At 31.9% G+C, this 20,834-nt stretch overlaps 1 protein-coding gene across 1 annotated transcript; it reads right to left on the reverse strand.

The window, feature by feature from the left end:
* Positions 1–6,873: 6,873 nt before the first annotated feature.
* Positions 6,874–20,001, reverse strand: LOC145050816 (uncharacterized). The gene is made up of 17 exons (XM_078999012.1): positions 19,911–20,001; positions 19,748–19,832; positions 19,535–19,665; positions 19,237–19,402; positions 19,074–19,134; positions 15,675–15,902; positions 15,403–15,524; positions 12,928–12,947; positions 12,791–12,862; positions 12,473–12,661; positions 12,290–12,379; positions 11,664–12,102; positions 10,567–11,522; positions 10,329–10,476; positions 10,122–10,226; positions 8,985–9,859; positions 6,874–8,513 (listed from the first exon to the last, which is right to left on the reverse strand). Exons 1-17 carry the CDS (start codon positions 19,999–20,001, stop codon positions 6,874–6,876), a joined length of 5,418 nt encoding a protein of 1,805 aa, XP_078855138.1.
* Positions 20,002–20,834: the final 833 nt, after the last annotated feature.

Raw genomic sequence — 20,834 nt, forward strand, 5'->3', positions numbered from 1 at the left:
ACATAAAATGTACTACATATAAACTCTTACGATGGCTTTGTGTATGACAATCGAATGACCTTGAAATGTAATGGGTTCGAACTGATAACTAGCAAAGCAAACTTTGTTGCAGTGTATTCAGAGGTCGGAAACGGTATCCATTTGGCATCTGAAGTCGTTGGTTTGATAACAAATAAAATCTTTGAAACGTATTCATCTGGATCATAGGATTCAAAAAGAAGGAGTCCACACAATGATGATGCTAAAATAGTACAAGTATGTGGTAGCCAATTAATGTCATGATTGTTGCTACCAAAAGACGGAAGAAACTGACGCTCTATATTTCTCCATGGTTTTTTTTGTTGAACGATAATTCCACAAACCACATTATTTATACGGTTGTAGTTATGAAGAACATAGTTGTTGTATGTTAGATTTCCATAATATGTATTTGTACAACGTACAGTAGCAAATGTTTGTAATGATGTTCGTGAAAGAATTTCAATAATTAGTTCAGAAGTCAATAACGATAACTACAAAAGAAAGAAATAATAAGATGATAATATTAGAAAAACTTAAAATTTAATATTTGATGACATACGATTTTAATTGATAATAAGTATATTGTTTGTAGCATTGAGGGTAAAGAATTTTACCCGATCCATTTTCATTATTTTTTCCAATTCATCAATGATTGTATTGTTAGACGTGATCCTTGAGATAGCATAACCTTCTATTTTGTTATTCAAATTGTCATGTGTAATTTGAATTTTGAACGTCATCTTTTTTTTCCAATAGTATATTTAGAGCAGATGGATAAATTTCATTATTACCAACCTAAAAAAAGAATGTTTATAAAAATAGATATACAAAATAATAATTTTGTTTTATGTAAATGAAGTTAATATGTATAACCTTATAGAACTCATGAACCAACTCTTGTGCGTTTTTTCTTATAAGCTTTTTTGCGTCAAAATCATATAAATTAAGTGACACCGAACCGGTAATATCTTCAACTATAATGGTGATTTTAAAACTGAAAGCATTGATGTAAACATATTTAGTAATATAAATTTATATAATTTAACAGAACAATATAATAATATTTATAAAATAAGTTTCAAAACCTGGGAACAACAAAAATGACTTTGTTTATGCAGCTTGAAGTGTTACAATAAAAAACTTCTTTATCTTAAGACTGATCATAATGGATTAAAATTTGTTTCACGACTTTCTGTTGACATCTAATACAAGTCAAACAATATCATTCCCCTTCAGCACATACTTGCTTAATCGTACCGACAACAATTAAAGTTTTTTCCTAAAAAATGTTAATGGAAGTTTAAATTTTAGTATAAAATAATAATAATCAAGGAATAAGATATAAATAATACAAAACCAATTTCTCATAATTTATATATTGTAAATGAAAGTGATTTATATATACCTGATGTACTTCTTGGAGATCAGCAATACTATTGAAATCAAACTTATGAAGGAAATCTTCATTTTCAGAGTAGATGATCGATGACAAAGAGTTGCTACAATTAGCAATTGTGGTTTGAGCCATTTATCTGGACAAAAAACAAATATTGTTTGAAGTTGCAATCTTAGATTCGGGTTTTATATATATATATATATATATATATATATATATATATATATATATATATATATATATATATATATAAAACCCGAAACTAAGATTGCAAAAAATATATGAAAGAAATATAGAAAATGAATTACCCTCCATGCAGGCTACGAAATATTAGTTTGAAAATGAGTCAAAAGCATTAATTGCGAATGTAAAATGATGGTAAATATTAAATAAACGATGCATTTTTTTAAAATTTTTTTATTTGATTTAAAGTTTTATTAAATATAAAAATGATGAGACCTCCGCATCTTTAAAATCGGATAACCGAAATACAAAGTTACAAACACAAGTTCCTACAATTTAAAAAAAAATACAATTCAAAGACGTCAATTTAAAATTTAAAAACAAACAACATATATAAATATTTATATTTAATATGATATTAATGAATTAAAATTAAAAACGAAAATAACTTGTTTTTCATACGAATACATTATTAACCCTAGATATTTTAGGAACATTCACATATGTTTGTTATTTATCACTTAAAACTTACAACTTGATTCAAAATCAATAAAATCAATAATACAGAGAGTATAAAGTGAAGACGATGAAGACAAAGTATTCAAAAGAATAAACGTACCTGATCTTGAAGATCTGATTTTGAAGAGAAAAAAAGACGTGGAGAATAACAGAAAACAGTGAAATTGGCGAAGATGACGGCAACAATAGAGGACAGAGGTTCGGAGAGTAGTATGAACGGGTGCCAGTCAGGGACTCAGTGAGTCAGCAACAGGTGCAAGGCTAAGAAGATGGTGAAATTAGATACTTGGGAATGACAACTGAGAGGGATTGGTGAGGTATGTTCTAAAAGATCAAAATAATGAGTTTTTGTCCCTGATTTCCTAGATATTTATAACTGATTCGTGATATATTTTTTCCAGATTTTCATAGTTTTTGTGAGATTTCTTTCCAAATTTTATAAAAAAAAAATCCTCCCTAATCTTGTACATTTTTATATTTGTTTATGATCTGTATGCATGATAGCACTAAAAATCAGCATCATATCTTCAATATTATGAAGAATAAATCTCGATTTTGTACTTGAGTATGATCACGATTGCAACATTTTCCCTCAAAATCCCTGAGAATTTCCAATCAAATCGCTATAAAATCGTTTTCATGTGACAAATTACATAATCCATCAGCAAAAGCTTCAACGCAAGTTTGGATTTTGACCGGGGGCATCATAATAAGAATTTCTTGACATCTATCTTTGTGTGATAATGCATTTGCATCACTTATTTGGTTATTTTAAAATCCTTTAACAGTAAGACTGGAAGGAGTGGGAGGGATGGTTCCCTCACTTTTGGTGGGACATACCCTTCTTTCCCTCACTCACCTTTCCCTCACCTAAAAGCCAAGGAGTGGGTGGGAAGTCCTTCCCTCGCCTTTTTTTTTATAAATAAAATTAACTTTTTTGTTATGAATTATAATTTTTAAATTAATATTAAACATAAAACTTAATTAAAAATCAAAAGCATTTCATTAATTAAAATAAAACTTACATTAAACCTAAAATATAAAAAAGTAGACAATTAAAAAAAACACACATAAACTAAAAATCAAACAAACCACCAACAACCTACGGAAAATATTTTTTCAGAATTTTTTCCCTCTTCTTCATTACGAGCTCTAGGGCTGTCCCGATAGATGATCGACGTTTTCCATCAATAACTTCATGTCTTCCATTTCTTGTCTCTCCGCCCGCTTATTTTTCCTTGTTTCTTCTTTTTCTTTGTCGAAAGCCAAACGTTCGGAGAAATTAAGATTATATCGATCAAACGACGATGTTATCTTCCGCATTTCCTCAATGTCCACACTGAAATCAGATGCACTCGAAGAAGTCCCTTTTCCCTTTCTCTTCGCTTTATCCCTACCCATTGAGCTGACAATTTCTTCTAGCTCGAGTTCGTCGTCCTTATTTAAATCTACACCGACCCGAGCATCGGAGGAGGTTGTGTAACCACTAGAGCCCGTTTTCGTTCGCTTTGATTGTTGGACTCCAAAAATAAAATCCCGCTCGTATGTTATCCACCTAGGACTTCGGACCAATAATTTCCAACAATCGTGCCACTTGAATGGTTTTCCGACTTCCTCAAGGTAAAACTGCAACGCTTCTTGAAGTATTTGTTCGTCGCCTTGGCCACTTTTCCGTTGGGTTTTTAGGTTGTTGTACAACCCGTTAATTTTTGAAACCCCCTTGCTATTTCTCGAAACTTTGAGTTAAGTTGATGTTTAGTACGGTAGTCGTCACATTTACCTAGCTCCTCTTGAAATCGTTCTAAAATGTGAAACCAAAAATGTTCTCCCGGTTGTGTGTTTCCCTGAATCGAATCTTCAGAAATATCAACCCAAACTTTGACCAAAACTAGCTCTTCGTGTGGAACCCATAGTGTCGGCTTTTGTCTTCCCGGTTGTGCAACACCCCCACGCACTTGTTTTTTCCCTTTACGTCTTTGTGGTGGTGGTGTTGGTTGAGTTTCGGGAACCATGTCTTCTTCTTCCGCGTCATCCAATTCATCGACAAGTTGGTGGTGGTGTTGGGTTTGGGTTTGAGTTTCAGTTTGAGTTTGGGGTTGAGGTTGATTTGGCGATTGTTGATCCGGAAACACAACAAAGTTTGAAAACATTTGTGACGGAACATTTGGAACTTGCATCGGGTAATATTGGCCAACATTTTGGTATTGGAATTTTAGTGGCGATTGAATGGGAGAATCGAGTTGGGGGCGGTAAACTCCTTGCTGGGATGAATTGATAGCAAAAATGTTGCGAGGAGGGATGTTTATACTCGAACCATGACTTTTTTTTCGTCGATCGGAACTTCGGGTTTGTTTGTCGGGATTCATTTTTTTTGGTTGATATGAAATAGAGAGTATAGATAATATTTGATATGTTTAAAAGTTATGTATATGTATTTATAGTAGTTGTAAAAGGATAAAAAAAATTAAATAAAAAGTAGCCGTTAACAGCCACAGAAAAAAAAATATAAAAAAAAATTTACTTTTCTACCGTTACACAACGGTATTTTTTCAAAAAAAAAAAAGTAAATGGCCAATCACAGCAGGAGAGAGAGAGCGGGAGAGGCTCCCCTCTCCGTTTCCCGCACCCACCTTACCCGCGCCGACGGTGCGGTGTTCCGCCGGGCGGGAAGGTTCCCGTGGCCTTTCCCCGCATCCGCTCCGTCCAGCCTAATGATATCATCTTTATTAACCCTTATGAACTAATCCTATCAAAATATAAAAGAGCTTTGAGTTACTTAAAAAAAATCTTTTTGTGCCAATTTTAATCCAAGTTTTTTACTATTATCTCGAGATGTATGCTTTTAACACTGCAATTTGACATCCAATGGGAAATCCGTGAGTTATCCATGATATGTACAAGAGCCATTATACATAAAATGGAAAAATGGGATTGTCTTAGTGGCTGCAGAAACCAATGTATGCTTGTTAGGGAAGAAGAAAGAGATACAGTTGGCGATACACCTGTCAAATATCATGGAAAATGGGAACTCAGACGTATGATGTTCGGTGGAAATAAAGTAGGTTGTTATGTATCCATCATTTTTTGGGGTTGTTTCTTTATAAAGTATGATGTACTTACAGGGGTAGATTGGTCATTTTATCCTAATTCCATAGGAAAGATAGATTTTCATAATTTAAACTGATATTTTGGTTAAAGTTTGATTGGTTGAGTTAAATTTGAGTTGTACCATTTATTAGTCATTTTATCTCTTGCACATGGTTTATTTTCATATGTTTTGAAGCTTATGAATGAATTTGAAAATATGGATCTGATTCCTTCGTGTAAAGGACACTTTACAAGACCTTTCATCAAGGAGTTGGTTCAGATAAGGCTTAAAAGTTATGAATTAGCAGGCTATTTTAAAAAAAATTTGGATTGATTAATGGCAGTATGGAAAAGAACATCTATGGGAAAGTCCATCAGATACTTTAGGGAATGATAATTGCAGCCTTAGAGATGATGAAATTTTAGTTACATATATGTATTCTTTTTTTTTTTTGTAATAATGTTATGTTTCCATAATGAACCAAAAAATGAAAAGCATTTGTATAAGAACTGTTTAGTTTTTTTTTTGTTATATGTAAGCATGCTAACTGTTTCGATTAATGCCTCCATTTTTCCTTTGCTTTATCTGAAAAGTTAATTTTTTTATTAAAAATCTAAGAGTTCAGGAAATCAATTAGATAACATGCAATGCTACTGAAATTGTCTTCAATTTGTTGGATTCTTAGTTGCTACATGGTGTTCTTTTGACTATGGGAATTTGAGTTATGCTACTGGTATTAGCGAAGGGATTGGCAAAAAGATCAATTGGTTACTTCTATCTTTGGTTGATAATGGGTACTGCTGTAATAATGCTCTAAAGTGAAATTCGAATGTTTGGAGATTAATCACAGTTGAATCATTTTTTTAAGGACAAAGGGGCAGTTTGGTCAAAATTTGTTTTGGTTGACTTTCAGACATTTTTTTATTTTCGTATACTTGGAGTTTGAATGACATGGATATGGCTTGGTCCCGCCATTGCATCTGTAATTGCATCGATTTCTTCAGGAAATGGTATAGTGAAAATTTGATTGAAGGGTATTTATGTCAACAATGTAAAATTAAGGAAAGTTTTTTTTTCTGGGAGTTGGTATCTCTTTGATTTGATTTTCATTTGAAGTGGAGGTTTTTTTTTTTTTGTAGATTTAATGGGTTTGTTGAATGGATTATCAATGGTAGAAGAAAAAGAAAAAAAAATAAGAAAAAGAATTTTAATTGGAAATGTAGTAAGACCCCTCCTCAAAAACTATATATATATATATATATATTCCTTGGTCCAAAACTACTTAGTTAATCATATTATTAGCACAATATTCTTTCTGCCAAATTATCTTACTTTTTGAATTTTAAATGTACGTTACCAATAATATGAATTTATTTACTTATAAGAAACAAAGGAAAATAATTGTTTATTCAATAAACAAAAAGCTGTCTTTTGCAGGTTTTAGACTTTGGACTGTTTCATATGTTTATTAAATTAAGACATTTGATTTAAGGGTGTAAAACATATAAAGAAAACATAATGAAGGACCCCGATTATTTAAGATGGTATCATAAAAAACGAACATAATAAAATTAAATATGATAAAGTAACATAAAGACACGTCGTTTTATTGATTATATTGATATGTCTAAATAAATAAAAAGAAATGTATGATTATCTATAATCGTTAAAGGACCTCCTTGTACACAATATTTTTTTTATTGGTTTGATGACCTTCCTCATCACATATGAGTACCTTCAAGCATTTTTTACTTGTCACGCGAGATACAGCTACATATAACTGACCATGAGTAAAGACAGGTCTACGTAAATACAATCCAACAGTTGATAATGATTGCCCTTGACTCTTGTTAATGGTCATTGCAAAACAAACAGCTACGGGAAATTGTCTCCGCTGAAAACGGAAGGGGATTCTTTTATCAGACTGAGTTAACTTCATGCGAGGTATATAAGTAGTCTCATTGAAGAATCTACCGGCTATAATGCGTGCCTCAATGACATGTTTTCCAAGCCTAACTATTTGTAACCTTGTACCATTACATAGACCTTTGGTTTGATCAATATTACGAAGCAACATGACCGGAACACCTGTTTTTAATGTGAGTTTATGGTTGGGAATTCCAGATGCCTTAAAAGCATTCAGTACATCAGGAGAGTAAACTGATTCCTCAAAACAATCTGTTGACTTTGTCTCACATAAAGAATCCAAACTCAGATAAGTTTTCCTTTCGTCTTTCATCAATGCTAACATGTAGTCATTGATAGCATCAACTTCTTCATTTGTAGGAACCAAAATAGCCTTATGTTGAAAATATGATGGGACATCAAGATGGTTTTCAAAAGAAGGATAAATGGTCGATACAATTGAATGAATATGGTCACCTGTAGAGCGAATGATAACATCTTCTGGAAATTCAACTTCAGCTTCACCATCATTAGGACCACCAATATTACCTTCACCAATTTTAAGAATCCATTCTGCAAATGCTTTTGTCTCATCCAAACCATTAGTTGGACAACCAACCTGAAGCCTCATGTTTACCGTTAAACGTAAAACTGTACATTCACTCCATAATCTTGATGAATGTAACGATGCCTGCACAATATCCGAACGATTACCTCTTTGTATTACTGGAAGAATTTGTCTAAAGTCACCTCTAAATACAATGGTCTTGCCGCCAAACGCTTTATTCCTGTCAGATGAACGGATAATGTCTCTAAGCGTCCTATCAAATGCTTCAAAACAATGACGGTGCATCATCGGAGCTTCATCCCAAATGATAAGTCTCGCTTTGTTCAGTAGTGCAGCAAGATCACTGTCTGGCGCGATAGAACAAAATGAATTCTCGGTCAAGTTAGTTGGGATAATAAATCTTGAATGCGCTGTCCTACCACCAGGGAGCAATAGTGCTGCAATTCCACTTGAAGCAACGTTGATAACAATTTCACCTTTGGATCTAATAGCAGCAGACAAGGTCTTCCAAACAAATGTTTTTCCGGTTCCTCCGTAACCATAAAGGAAAAAGACACCACCTTGGTTGTTGTTAACCGCATTCATAATGTTGTGATAAACATTTTTTTGCTTGACATTTAATTTGGAATACAAATCTTGATGCTCAACTTCAATAATATCAGGATCATAGTTAAGCTCATATTGAATTAACATATTGCATGACTCTTGAATGTATCTATGATTAGGAAACGGCATATTTGGTATTTGCTTCAAACTCAATCCGCAGCTCAATAATGATTTCTCGATGTATGACAACGTAAGGTTGAAAATTGCATCCTCTTTTAACTTCAGGCCTGAAAATGCAATAGACAACGAAATTAAATATAGTTATAGCTATGTAAATGGCTTATGTTAAGACCTTTATAACGACTATAAATGATGTAACCGCGAGTTGCTTTTTTGTCAGTTTTACATGCATAATGTATAAATGATGGAAAACGAACAATTTTTTGTGAAAATGGCAAAAATAATTGTTGATTATGTTTTATGTCAAATTTTTTCAAAAAGGTCATTTTTAAGCAATATAGTTCCGTCCAAGGACCATTTGTATATGAACAATAATTGGGTTGTTTTGGAATCAAATTAAAATGTAGGGGAAAACGAAATTTTAGGGCAATTAATACAAATGCAATTTGTGACCATTTAAATATGACCTATTGTTAATTAGTTTTTATCCGTTTTATTTAAAGTTGAAATTAATTGATTTTCTTTTCAAGAAGAAATTAATTAGTTTGAATAAAAAAACTATAAATTAGTGTATTTACCTCTGACGCCGATTTCTTGTTCACGAATGTGAATGACATCATCAGAAAGACATTGATATGTCTCTTCAAAAACATGAGCAGGACTTGACAAACTATCTGATGTAATCAACATAACAAAGAGAGACCGGCAGAAAGAAGCTGTGGCCCAATGATGTGTTTCGTTTATTGACGAAATGTACTCTCTATCATCATCTAATAGACCAAGAGCATAACAAGCATCTTTGTAAGAGTCATGTACAATTCCGTTAATTGTCTTGATATCTTCATAGCATGTAGGACCCTTGATTTTGTTCAGCAAAATCCGTAGGTAATAAATGTCACCAGCCTTGGGAGAAACGTGGTTCAATCGACCGAGTGCCTTGGACTTGGTTTTTCTTTTGGTCCATATCTTATCTGATTTATTCCAAACATATTTAGTTGGGAATTCAACGTATGACAAATTCCGTGCATCTTCATCATGCTTGTTACATTCCATCCAAGCTAAAAATTGAGAAGCAGCGACAGTCGGTTTAGAAACAACCTGATTAAGATGTTGGTTTGGTTTAAAAACAACAGGTACTTTGTGTTCTAGGTGAAATGACAACCTTTCGACAGGCGGTGTTCGATAATGAATATCATACCCAAAAAGCCTCCAACATGCCTCACATGCGGAAATATAACGACAGTTATAGAACTCACCAATTTCGTCATGGTCGTTATTTTCGATCTGTTGTTTTTTCTTTTTTGTTGGATCAACAATAGATGCTGTTATCCTATCCGGTCCTTTGTTAATATACTTAAAAAGATACTTTATCGATCCAACTTGGTTACACCACTCTAGATTCATGTGAGCTTGATATTGTTTCATAAGGATCTTATTATATGGAGCAACATTTCTGAAAAATCAAGAAAAATGTCATAAACAACATTAAATGATAATTTGAAGTTAACATAGGAAGAACATAAGAAAACATATATAATGAGTAATATGTTTTTATAGATTACATTATCCGTTTAAAAATAAAATATTAGTACCATTTTAATTTAAGTTGTTTATTGATATTTATGTATTTAAACATATAATAATATATTTCATAAAAAGAAAACAAATTTAAGGAATTAAAATTTAGTAAATCAATCAAAAGGATTTGTGTATACCTGTTGTCTAAAGAAACACCTTTTTTAAGGACATTATTTCCATCATTACATCTCCGGTAAATAGGATAACCATCTTCATCAATATACGTATGATCGGTATATTCCCTTGGAAATAGTTTTGAACATTTGCCTTTTTACATACACGGCATAAATGGTTGATCGTTGCCACAAGGTCCGTGTATCATGTTATCACAAACAATCTGATACAAATCGGGTTCACTATCCTTGTCTGGCAATTCAGCACATATAACACGGTCTATGTCTTCAGGATTTGGAATTTTAGAATTTTTTTCCAAAAAGAGACATACATGACAATGTGGCAGGCCCCTCTTTTGAAACTCAATCGTATATACAACTGTGTGAGCAAAGAAAGCAACCAGGGTTAAAAGATAAAATTATCAAAAAGTTATAATGTTAATGAGTAAAAAATATATAAGATTGATACCTCCAGCGACTTCACCCAAAGTTTTTTCATCCTTCAATTGACTGATTAATGAATCAAGTTTAATTTTGAAAATTCGTGTCAGAATATCTGGCCTGTCTTCCGGTTTAAGATTCTCGGCTTCAACAAATCTAATGACTTCTGGCCATTTAGGATTACATTTAAGGGTTAAAAAAAGATCCGGATAACCAAACCACTTAACCAGAGTCATCGTATCTAAGTAGTTTTGTTGCATGTAACGGCTGCCGCCAGTAAAAGAAGATGGTATAATAATACGGTTTCCCATCAAAGAAGCATCTTCAATGCCATCTTCAGCAGCCTGGGCCAAGTTGCGATAAGGTGCCACGCTTAATGTTGGCTGGTTAAAACTAATATAACTAAGTCGTTCATTTTCAACCATTGTATACGAAGCAATCAAAAACTGTTGGAATAGTTTTCTTGAACGTAATATCAATGATATTTCATCGGTTCTCTGTTTTATACGATAAGCAAAAAACTCTCGCATGGTCAACCTTATTCGTCCATCAGATTCTAGATCTTCAACACCACGATGTAGTATATCAACTCGAAATCCATCTTCGGCATAAGGGAATAATAAAGGATATTGAAGTGCAAGATACTGAGGATGCAACTCATTAATACGTTGAAGGTGTCGACTTTGCGTTTCCAATACGATATCCCTTGAACCATACCCATCAATGTCACCAATAATGAGGGCAGCTACCTCATTTGTGGTAGGAAGATTGTACTGCCTACCATCATTTTCTCTTGACCCAATCAATCTCAACCTAATACGCTCTGTTGGATTTGAACCAAAGCAATCACGTGCCATTCTAAATTGTTTAACCAGTGGATTAATAAAATCCAATAAGCCCATCAACTCGTGAATAGTCCAGAACTCAAGAGAAAACGGATTTGCCATGGACTCATTAGATGTGGTCTTTTTCTTCTTATTAGACCTACAATAACATAATAAAAAAAATAATGGATATAAATTTTTTGTAGTAATATATATATATATATATATATATATATATATATATATATATATATATATATATATAACTAATGGAGTTATATAATATAGGGTATTCACACACTCGCATGATTTGAAACTGTTTTGAACCTCATGATCTGTATCATATATGTACAACTGGCAAAATCTGGGTGATTCACCCTCTTCGGGAAGTAAGCTGCCTGCAATATGATAATTTTGGCCATGCATTCGATAAACATAAGGAGCACCTCCTAAGCTAACGATGTGATCAATCATTCCAACCATAGATGTGAATGCGAACATCATATTGTATCGACGTATATTCTGTATAAAGTTTTGACTTTTTTCCGAAAGACCGCTATATAAATCAAGCAACAACTGAGGTGGGTGAATCAGACTGGGTAGTTCAACTTTTCCATTGTAACAACAAATGGAATAACATGTTTTCTTTAAATCCTTATTTCCTCGAATTGCTTCTCCCTGCCACACCTTAGCTTTACATACTGAGCAAACATATACAGCATCTCCAGAATCCAAATAATCTATAAATAAATAAACAAATTTACGAAATTATATTTGTGGTATGCTTTAAATGTAATAGGGTAATGACATTTTATTTGTCATGACAAATAATTTGTGGTGTGGATATAATACCTTTGCTTATTCCAATATATTTACTATGATTGTTACCGGTTACATCATTCTAAGCATTTGAAGTATAAGGAATACATATTTGTGTCTTCTTTTTTGTAGAAATTGGTCTGCCTCTTTTTTTCTTTTCTTTATAGTTAACGTTGGTACCAACTGAAAAATGTGTAACTGTATGTATGAATAAAATATATAATAACACAACTGAATGATGAAGTTGATCATTATTAATAGATAAACGATCAAGTTGAACAATATGGGTACCTGAAGGTTCAACGAAATCTTCATTCAACTCAAAAAATGGAATATCTTGTGTATTAAATCGTTTACGTTTCGTTGTTGTTGAATGAGTTGTGTTGTGCTGAATTGTATCTTGGTTGTTGGAAAAGTTTGGAGGTAATTCGGTAAACTTTTGAGCAACTCGACAATTAGGGGATATGAAGAAACTATTTTCTGAAAAATGAAAATTTGTATGATAATATAGCGAAATATATAAATAAAATATATGAATTTAATACACATAAGCAAATAAAAAAACAAAATAAGCAATACAAAAGAGACATAACATATAACAAAATGTACCTTTGTGAGAATTTCTTTGTATTGTCTGAGATGATGGTGTTTTCAAAGCATTCGATGAAGAGGGTGATTGAACTAAAGAGGAAAAGTATATATAAAACATTAAATTAAATAAGATATTAAAGGAAAAATATAGTTACCCAAATTAGATATTATAGACCTATATGTATTAAAAAAGATCGTTATACAAATTAGATATTATAGACATATATGTATTAAAAATTAAATGTTAAAAGTTTATATATTGGGAAGTTAAAATTCACGTTATATGATTTAAGAAGTGGATGTAAATATAATATAAAAGAAATTAAGAATACTTTACCTTAATTTGTTAGGTGTGAAAGTGGCGATCTTGGGGAAATAAATGTGGATTGAACATTCGGTTGTATGATGTTATGAGACGGGGTAGCCTTAGGTAATTCGGAAAGGTTTCGAGCAACTCGACAATTAGGTGGTATGAAAAAATTATTTTCTGAAATGAAGATTCGTATCATAAACGTAGGAGAAATATTTTAAAAATATTAATAGTACAATAGATAAGCAAATATAAAAACGAAAGTGTAATATAAAAGATGCATAACATATAAGAAAATGTACCTTTGTGGGATATTGTTTGTAACGTTGAATGTGATGATGTTTTTAGAGCATTGGATGAAAATGATGCATTCACTAAGGAATAATGGTATGTATATCAAAAAATCAAATGAAATATAAAGAGAAATGAGTTATATAAATTGAACATTATAAACATTTAAGCACTTCAAATATAAACAGAATGCTTAAATATAAATCATACCATTTGTGATGTCAGACAGTGCTGTTGTTGGGTGAAACATTAGTATCAAACCTTGTAGGTTTTTTCTTTCCCGAAGCATTTGAAATGTCAGTCATTTCAATATGTTTGATAATTTTACGTTCTTAGTCATATATATATATATATATATATATATATATATATATATATATATATATATATATATATATATATATAGTGATGATGATGATTTCTAACACTTTAAATAAGGGAAGTAGATATTTGAAGGGTTTAAATTTGGTAAAAAATAAATTTTGCATATAATTAAATAAAGTAATGAAATATTAGTTGGGTTTAACTTAGGTAAAAAATAAAGTCTTCATATAATTATGGAGGGAATAAATGCAGTACAGAAAAATTGATTTTGATTACATATTCCATGATTTTATTCTGTTACCATATGAAAACGATGCATATTTATGGAAATAAAATTTAAATTTGACTTTAACAAATAAAAGTAGGTGAAATATCATATATAATAAAAATATAAATATATCAATATATATATATATATATATATATATATATATATATATATATATATATATATATATATATATATATATATATATATATGGGATAGGGAATATACATTACAGCCCCACCTAAGCTTAGGTACTAAACCTCTCAAATATGTCGTTTTAACAAGCTAAATATACCCGGTTTGGTTTCACTTGGTAAATATATCATTCTCCATAACATTTCTTTTTTTCATTATCGTTTTATCATCTCCGTTTTCTTTCCTCAATTATCGTTTATTACTTCATCCAAGTGAACATTACTAAACCCTAAACCTAAACCTAAACCCTAAATTTAAACCCTAAACACTAAAGCTAAACCCTAAACCCTAAATTTAAGCACTAAACCCTAAACCCTAAACCCTAACCCTAAACCTTAACCCTAAACCCTAAACCCTAAACATAAACCTAAACCCTAAACTCTAAACCCTAAACCCTATTGTGTCGATCTTGAATTTACATCTTGAAGTATTAATCGTGAATCCATTAACCATAATCTTTATATAGTAAAACAATGTATTTTCAAGAGGTTTAGTACCTAAGCTTAGGTGGGGCTGTAATGTATATTCCTTTTTCTCATATATATATATATATATATATATATATATATATATATATATATATATATATATATATATATATATATATATATATATATAAATTAGGTAACTGAATATTAGAAAGATTTAAATTAGGTAAAAAGTAAAGCATGTATATAATTATGGTAGGAATAAATAAAATATAGAAAAATACATTTTGAATACTTACACTATAATTTTATTCTGTTACCATATGTAAACGATGTATATTTATGCAAATATAATCTAAATTCCATTTAGACAAATAAAAGTAGGTGAATTAGCATATATAAAAAAATTATTAATTTTCGTGTGTGTGTGTGTATATATATATATATATATATATATATATATATATATATATATATATATATATAATAAATTTATAAAATCAAATGATGAACGAAAGAAAAAAGAAAGAAAATATGCATTAAATCAAAAGAGTTCAATAACTTGAAATTGTCATAACCTCCAATTGTATCATCGTGTACACACCAAATAAAAACTCAATAAAATTTTAAAAACAACCAAAAGATCAATAAACAGAGAATTAAAAATGCGACACACAAAAGATTAAAAAGAAAATGTCTATAAACATATCGAAGATGATATGTAAAATTTTGATGGGCGGCTTCATATTAGTCCAACTTTTCCAACTTTGGGATCTTCAAGGTATCCCGTACAGCACGAGTTTTTGAAGAATACCACTCCAAAGAGTCAGTGTTGGCATCAATCTCAATAGGGCGCTTCCCCGTACTCGATGATGGTGTTACAGCTTCAAGGTCAACAACATCAAGATTGTCATCATGCACAGAATTAGTATTTTCCTGCAGAAAACAGAAAATAATTAATATCGATCAAGAAAAATATAAAACAAAACATACCATATTTGCACAAAGTCATGAAAAATGAAAGAAAAATATATTGAAGAGAGGGCACAGGGTTTGACTTTGGAAATATATGAGACAGTTACCAACCTTATTTGGCTTGTTAATAGGAGTACCATTATCATTTATATTATGATGTTGATGATTTGGTGACCGTTTTGTCACCTCAGCAAGAACCCTTTCATCATCGGTTAACTTATGCATAGTGTAAGCACGATAGTTGTTCTGCAGATTGAACATGGAAATCTGAACTTTGAAGACAAAGTTCTTATTTAGATGAATTTTGAACTCATCAGGTATCTGTTGTCGCCCTTGATCCTAATTTACATTATAAAATGGTTGGAAAAGTTAAAGAAGAAAAATCATATATGTCAATCATTTATATAACGGAGATATTTTATCAAACCTTAGCTATTTTGTCCTTCAACTGTCACACCCCCGAACCAGACGGCGGAAACGTCCGAGGGCTGTTGTGACTCAATTGAATACCATCACAGTGAATATACATGAAACATAACATCATTCATCACCATGCATTGAAATATTACAACTGGTAGTGTTTACATTTAGTACATTGTTCCAAAACATTACATTCCCAAAAAGTAGATTGTTCGATACTAGTTAAACAAACAACAAGACATCACTGAGTACATTTTTCCCTTCGATTTACCTGTTACCTGAGAATACAAGTATTTGAAAACGTCAACATATGAAATGTTGGTGAGTTCATAAGTAATGTTTGAAACATAATGTTTTGTATTATTTTGAAAAACCACCAGAAAATCCGATATTTTCTGAAAAGATTATTGCAATTAAGAAAAAGTGTGAAGATCCGTAGGTATGCTTGTTTATTTCTATAAGTGTGAAAAATTGTTTGACTTGGTATGCATCACGTAGGTGTAAGTATTGAAATCCATAGGAAAACCCGATGTTTTCCTAATACTTTAAATTACGCGTTTTATATATTGTTATACCGTTGCGACGTGTGTATTCGATGATTCCAGGTGACATTGGATTAAGTATGGGTGGTGAGTTGTTATAATCACGCATTGATGAAAATGACTAGCTTACAACTATACAAACGATCCCTTAGGCGCCGTCTGTACTACTCACCTAATCCAACCACCCTGACTTCCCATAGCCCCACAACCTAAGAAGAAAAGAGGGTGCGAATCCTCCGTTAATTCCATGAGTCGTTCAAGGCTATCGTGAATGCAAAAGGCCCTTGGCCCGACTCGCATTTTACTTCTCGACTTTACTAGCAGTGCCAAAGGACCCTTGGGGCCCAACATCACAACAGCTATTGAAAGTCCTTTTACACGGTATTAGGTCGTATAAGACCCAATATCATGTAAGCGCGTTTCCTTCGGGCCTAAAGATCATGTCATTGGGCTAGCTAGGCCCAACAAGCACGATTTGAAACTTTCGGGCCCAAAGATGGTGTATGGACGTCTGGTGAATTCCCACGTGTGTATTGACTTCCCGTAATTTCCGCGTGTGTATTGAAGTATCGTCATGTATTGATTTTTGATTCGTTATTGATTCGAGACCGAATCAATTCGTTTGATAATGATTTTGGTGTTGAAGGTGTATTATATTTCGTCGGTAGTCATGGTACTAGTACTTTGTCATAAAGGATTTATTGTTTAAACATTAGAATTTTTCTTTTTGAAACCCCTTCTTGGATAAATTTACACTTTTAACCCTTTATATAAAAGAATTTCCATTCTAGTCCTTAAACCATTTTTCTTGACTCTTTAGTATCAAAACTTGTTGAAAAGGTATTTTTCAGCTCAAATTTAATTGAAAAACAGTTTTAGTCCTTCAAAATGAAGTTTTCTCGGTTGAAACCTCTATTTTTGCGATTTTTACAATTTTGACCCAAAATGGAAAAATTTTGCATCTTTGGTCCCTTTTAAGTTTGAAAAGTATTTTTAACCCTTGAAATGGACTTGGTACAATAGTAGTCCCATGTTTTACAGAAAAGTGCAGTTTCAGCCCCTCTAAATTAAAAATCTCGCAATTTGGGCTTTATTGGGCCGAAAAGTTCATTTTTGGCCCATTATGTTTAATAATTCTCATTTTAATCCTTCAAAAGAGTAAATTTTCACAAAAATACATTTTTGAAACTGTTTTGACTCATCTCAACCTTCAGAATTTGTAATTTGTCGTTTTGGGCCCTTTAGTTTTATATTTTTAGCATTTTGAACCCAAAAATGGGTTTTAAGCCCATAGGTGTTCATATTAACCAACTTGCTTATTTTTCTAGAATTGATTTGTGTGAAATGACATAAGTTATACTTATTTCATTCAACACATTGTAGATCTCGGTTTTTAAGCTCTTTTTGACTAGAACCAACACCACAATCACATAAGAACATATATATAAGCATAGAAATCACACAAAGCATACATATACTCATAGATCTACACATTTGCTTGTATTCTCCCCCCACAAAACTTATAAAAACCGAAAAATAGGGGGGTATGAAGCTCACCTTGAGTTGTGGTTTTGATTTGAAGAAGAAAAGGAAGAAAGTGAGGTGATTTTCGGCCCTAGCAACAGCTTGATGAAGATCTCGAATTTGAGGTGGTTCTAAGATGCAAGATCATGATTTCATATGAGTTAAGAAGAGATTTTTGTATAGAACAAGGAATCTAGAGTGTGGATTTAAGCATCAACTTACCTAGATGATGATTTTTGTGAAGAATCCTCCTTGCAAAGTCCTTGAATCTCGAAAATATGGAGGAGGTATGGGAGAGTTTTCTTGAGAGAAGAATGAGTGAAATGTGTGTGTGCGCTTGAACTCGACCGAGAGAAAGAGAGAGAGAAAGAGATAGATCTTGAAGTGATATGTTCATGGAAGTATGAGATAAGATGCATGGAAAACCATAATGTAAAAATGAGGTGGCCATGAAAGTCAACTCTCCCTTTTTACATGGGCTTGGGCCGAGAATTTGAGAGGAAGAGAAAAGAATTTGGGCCTTGCATGCTTAAGCCTTTTTCATGGTTATGTTAAGTGGTGTTTGGTCCAAATAACCATAAATATGATTCTTATGACCTATTAGAGCTACATTAGGTTAAATATGGCCCAAAATGGTTCATATAAATAATTTATTTCATTCTAGGCCCAATATGGCCCAAAATGTTGAAATAAATGGGAGTGGGTCCAATTAGAGCCCATTTATGAGTTCTAAGCCCAAGATGGTCAAATTGGAAGCTTATTGGTCCATTAGGCCCAATAAGGAAGTCCTAGTCCAAAATGGACCTAAACAAGAACTTCTAGGGTTTCCAATTGCTTGTTGACCATTTGTAATGCTTGCATGGTGTATTTGATTGCAATTTTGTTGTCATAGAATAAGCATAATACATGCTCTTATGTTTTTGGATTCATAATTTGACTTAAGTATTGTAGTTACAAGGCACAAAAATTCCTGATTGTGACATCAACCATTGGTTTCCACAATGAATAAGATCTTTTACATGACGCTCAAACAATACAAACGAAGAAGAGCCCTTTCATCTTGCACACGAACTACTATCCTAATCCTAAAAATTATAACATAATACTTATATTTAGCTTGACATACACAATGAAATATATGAAAAAAGTAAAATACATGCATAGTCAAAGAGATAATATTTACTTACTTTCCAAATACATCCGAGACAAATCCACAACCATCACAGTGAAAAGGGCCAACATCAACATCATCATCATTTTTAGTAACTTTTTTAGAACAATCACGGCAATAAAATGAATACCAACCATCATCCATATCAAAACCAATGATAGTAGCGATAATGGTTAAACCAACTTCTTGTTTCATATATAGGGAAAAAAAGGAATCATATTAAAATAATATTTCATATAAATTGTAGATATAAAATCAAAACAATAATAGAATGCGGAAACTGTTATATAAAAGTATTAAGTAAACCTCATTACAATCAGGAATTTCATCAATGTTTTTTATCTGAAAACGGAGGTAGTAATCCTCTGGATTAGCCACAACGGTATCTGAGTTGAGCTGGGATGTACGGCTAGAATACTCAACATTTGTATCCAAAGCATTAAGACTACATAAACAAAAAAGTGAGGTTATTCAACAAAAGTAATGATTTAGTAAGCTAAATGTGTTAAATATGGTAAATAACATACTTTGATTTGAACTCCAAAATATGAGGCATATCATCATTTATATGCAATCTAGACCCAAACAAACAATTACCAACTTGAGGCTGACCTGCAAGAAAAAAGTAAAATAACATTGTCAGTAATTACTTTGAAGTTGAAATGATAATTTGTTGTAAAAAATACTTACCACCCCAAATTTTGAGTTTGGCCAAACGTAGCAGGATAATAACAGGAGCAGTGTCATTATTATGTTGTGAAATGTAAGTATTCAGCTTCATTGCAAAACTGCCCCACTAAGCAACTGCAATTCTCGTACCACTAAATATGCATGGTGGTTATTAATGAAAGATAAATATAAACGGGGGAATATGTAATAATAATATGAATGTGTACCTTAAATCCTGAGCAACCAGATTCATTAACCTTTTCTCTCTTCCATACTCAACAATGACTCACATGGGATCAGTTGACACAACTTCACCTAGAAAATCTATGTGAAAAAATTTAATAAATTAGTAATAATAATCCAAATGTGTATTACATTAAAAACTGAAGTATAGAAATAAGTTAAACTAACAACATAACATACCAAATGCAACACGAGTGTCAAAGTTCATGGCTAGCAAATCTGGGAAAGAGATAAAATGATAAGGATCTACTGTATCAACAAAATCATTGGATACACGAACTTTTGTGGTTTTGTAGAAATTGATTTTATGTTTATGAGGGACAAGCATGTATTCGCTTTCATTGCTAGCCATAACGAAGTTACTGATCTCCCGGACAGCTCCTTCATCGAATAGGGATTCAAATACAGGAATAAGATTTTTTTATTGTTGCTTGAATTCTACTTCCCTGTAGGTGACAATGAAAGATAAAAAAGTGTAAAAAAAGTTTTAAAAAAAGGAACAATAAGAGATTTCATTACATAGACTAAAGTTTATTATTAAAAATAATACAGTTGATTATTAAAATTGTATGAATAGAAGTAAAAAAGCATAACAAAAATCGAATTTCAATTTTTTTGAATAGAAATAACATAAGAAATTGATAATCTAAAAAACAAAGTGTGTAAAAACAGTACCTCCTGGTCAATTAAAATCATGTCCAG

Source organism: Lactuca serriola, chromosome 1, assembly GCF_051521515.1.
Source record: "Lactuca serriola cultivar US96UC23 chromosome 1, Lser_US96UC23_V15, whole genome shotgun sequence".
In the NCBI taxonomy this organism is placed as follows: domain Eukaryota; kingdom Viridiplantae; phylum Streptophyta; class Magnoliopsida; order Asterales; family Asteraceae; genus Lactuca; species Lactuca serriola.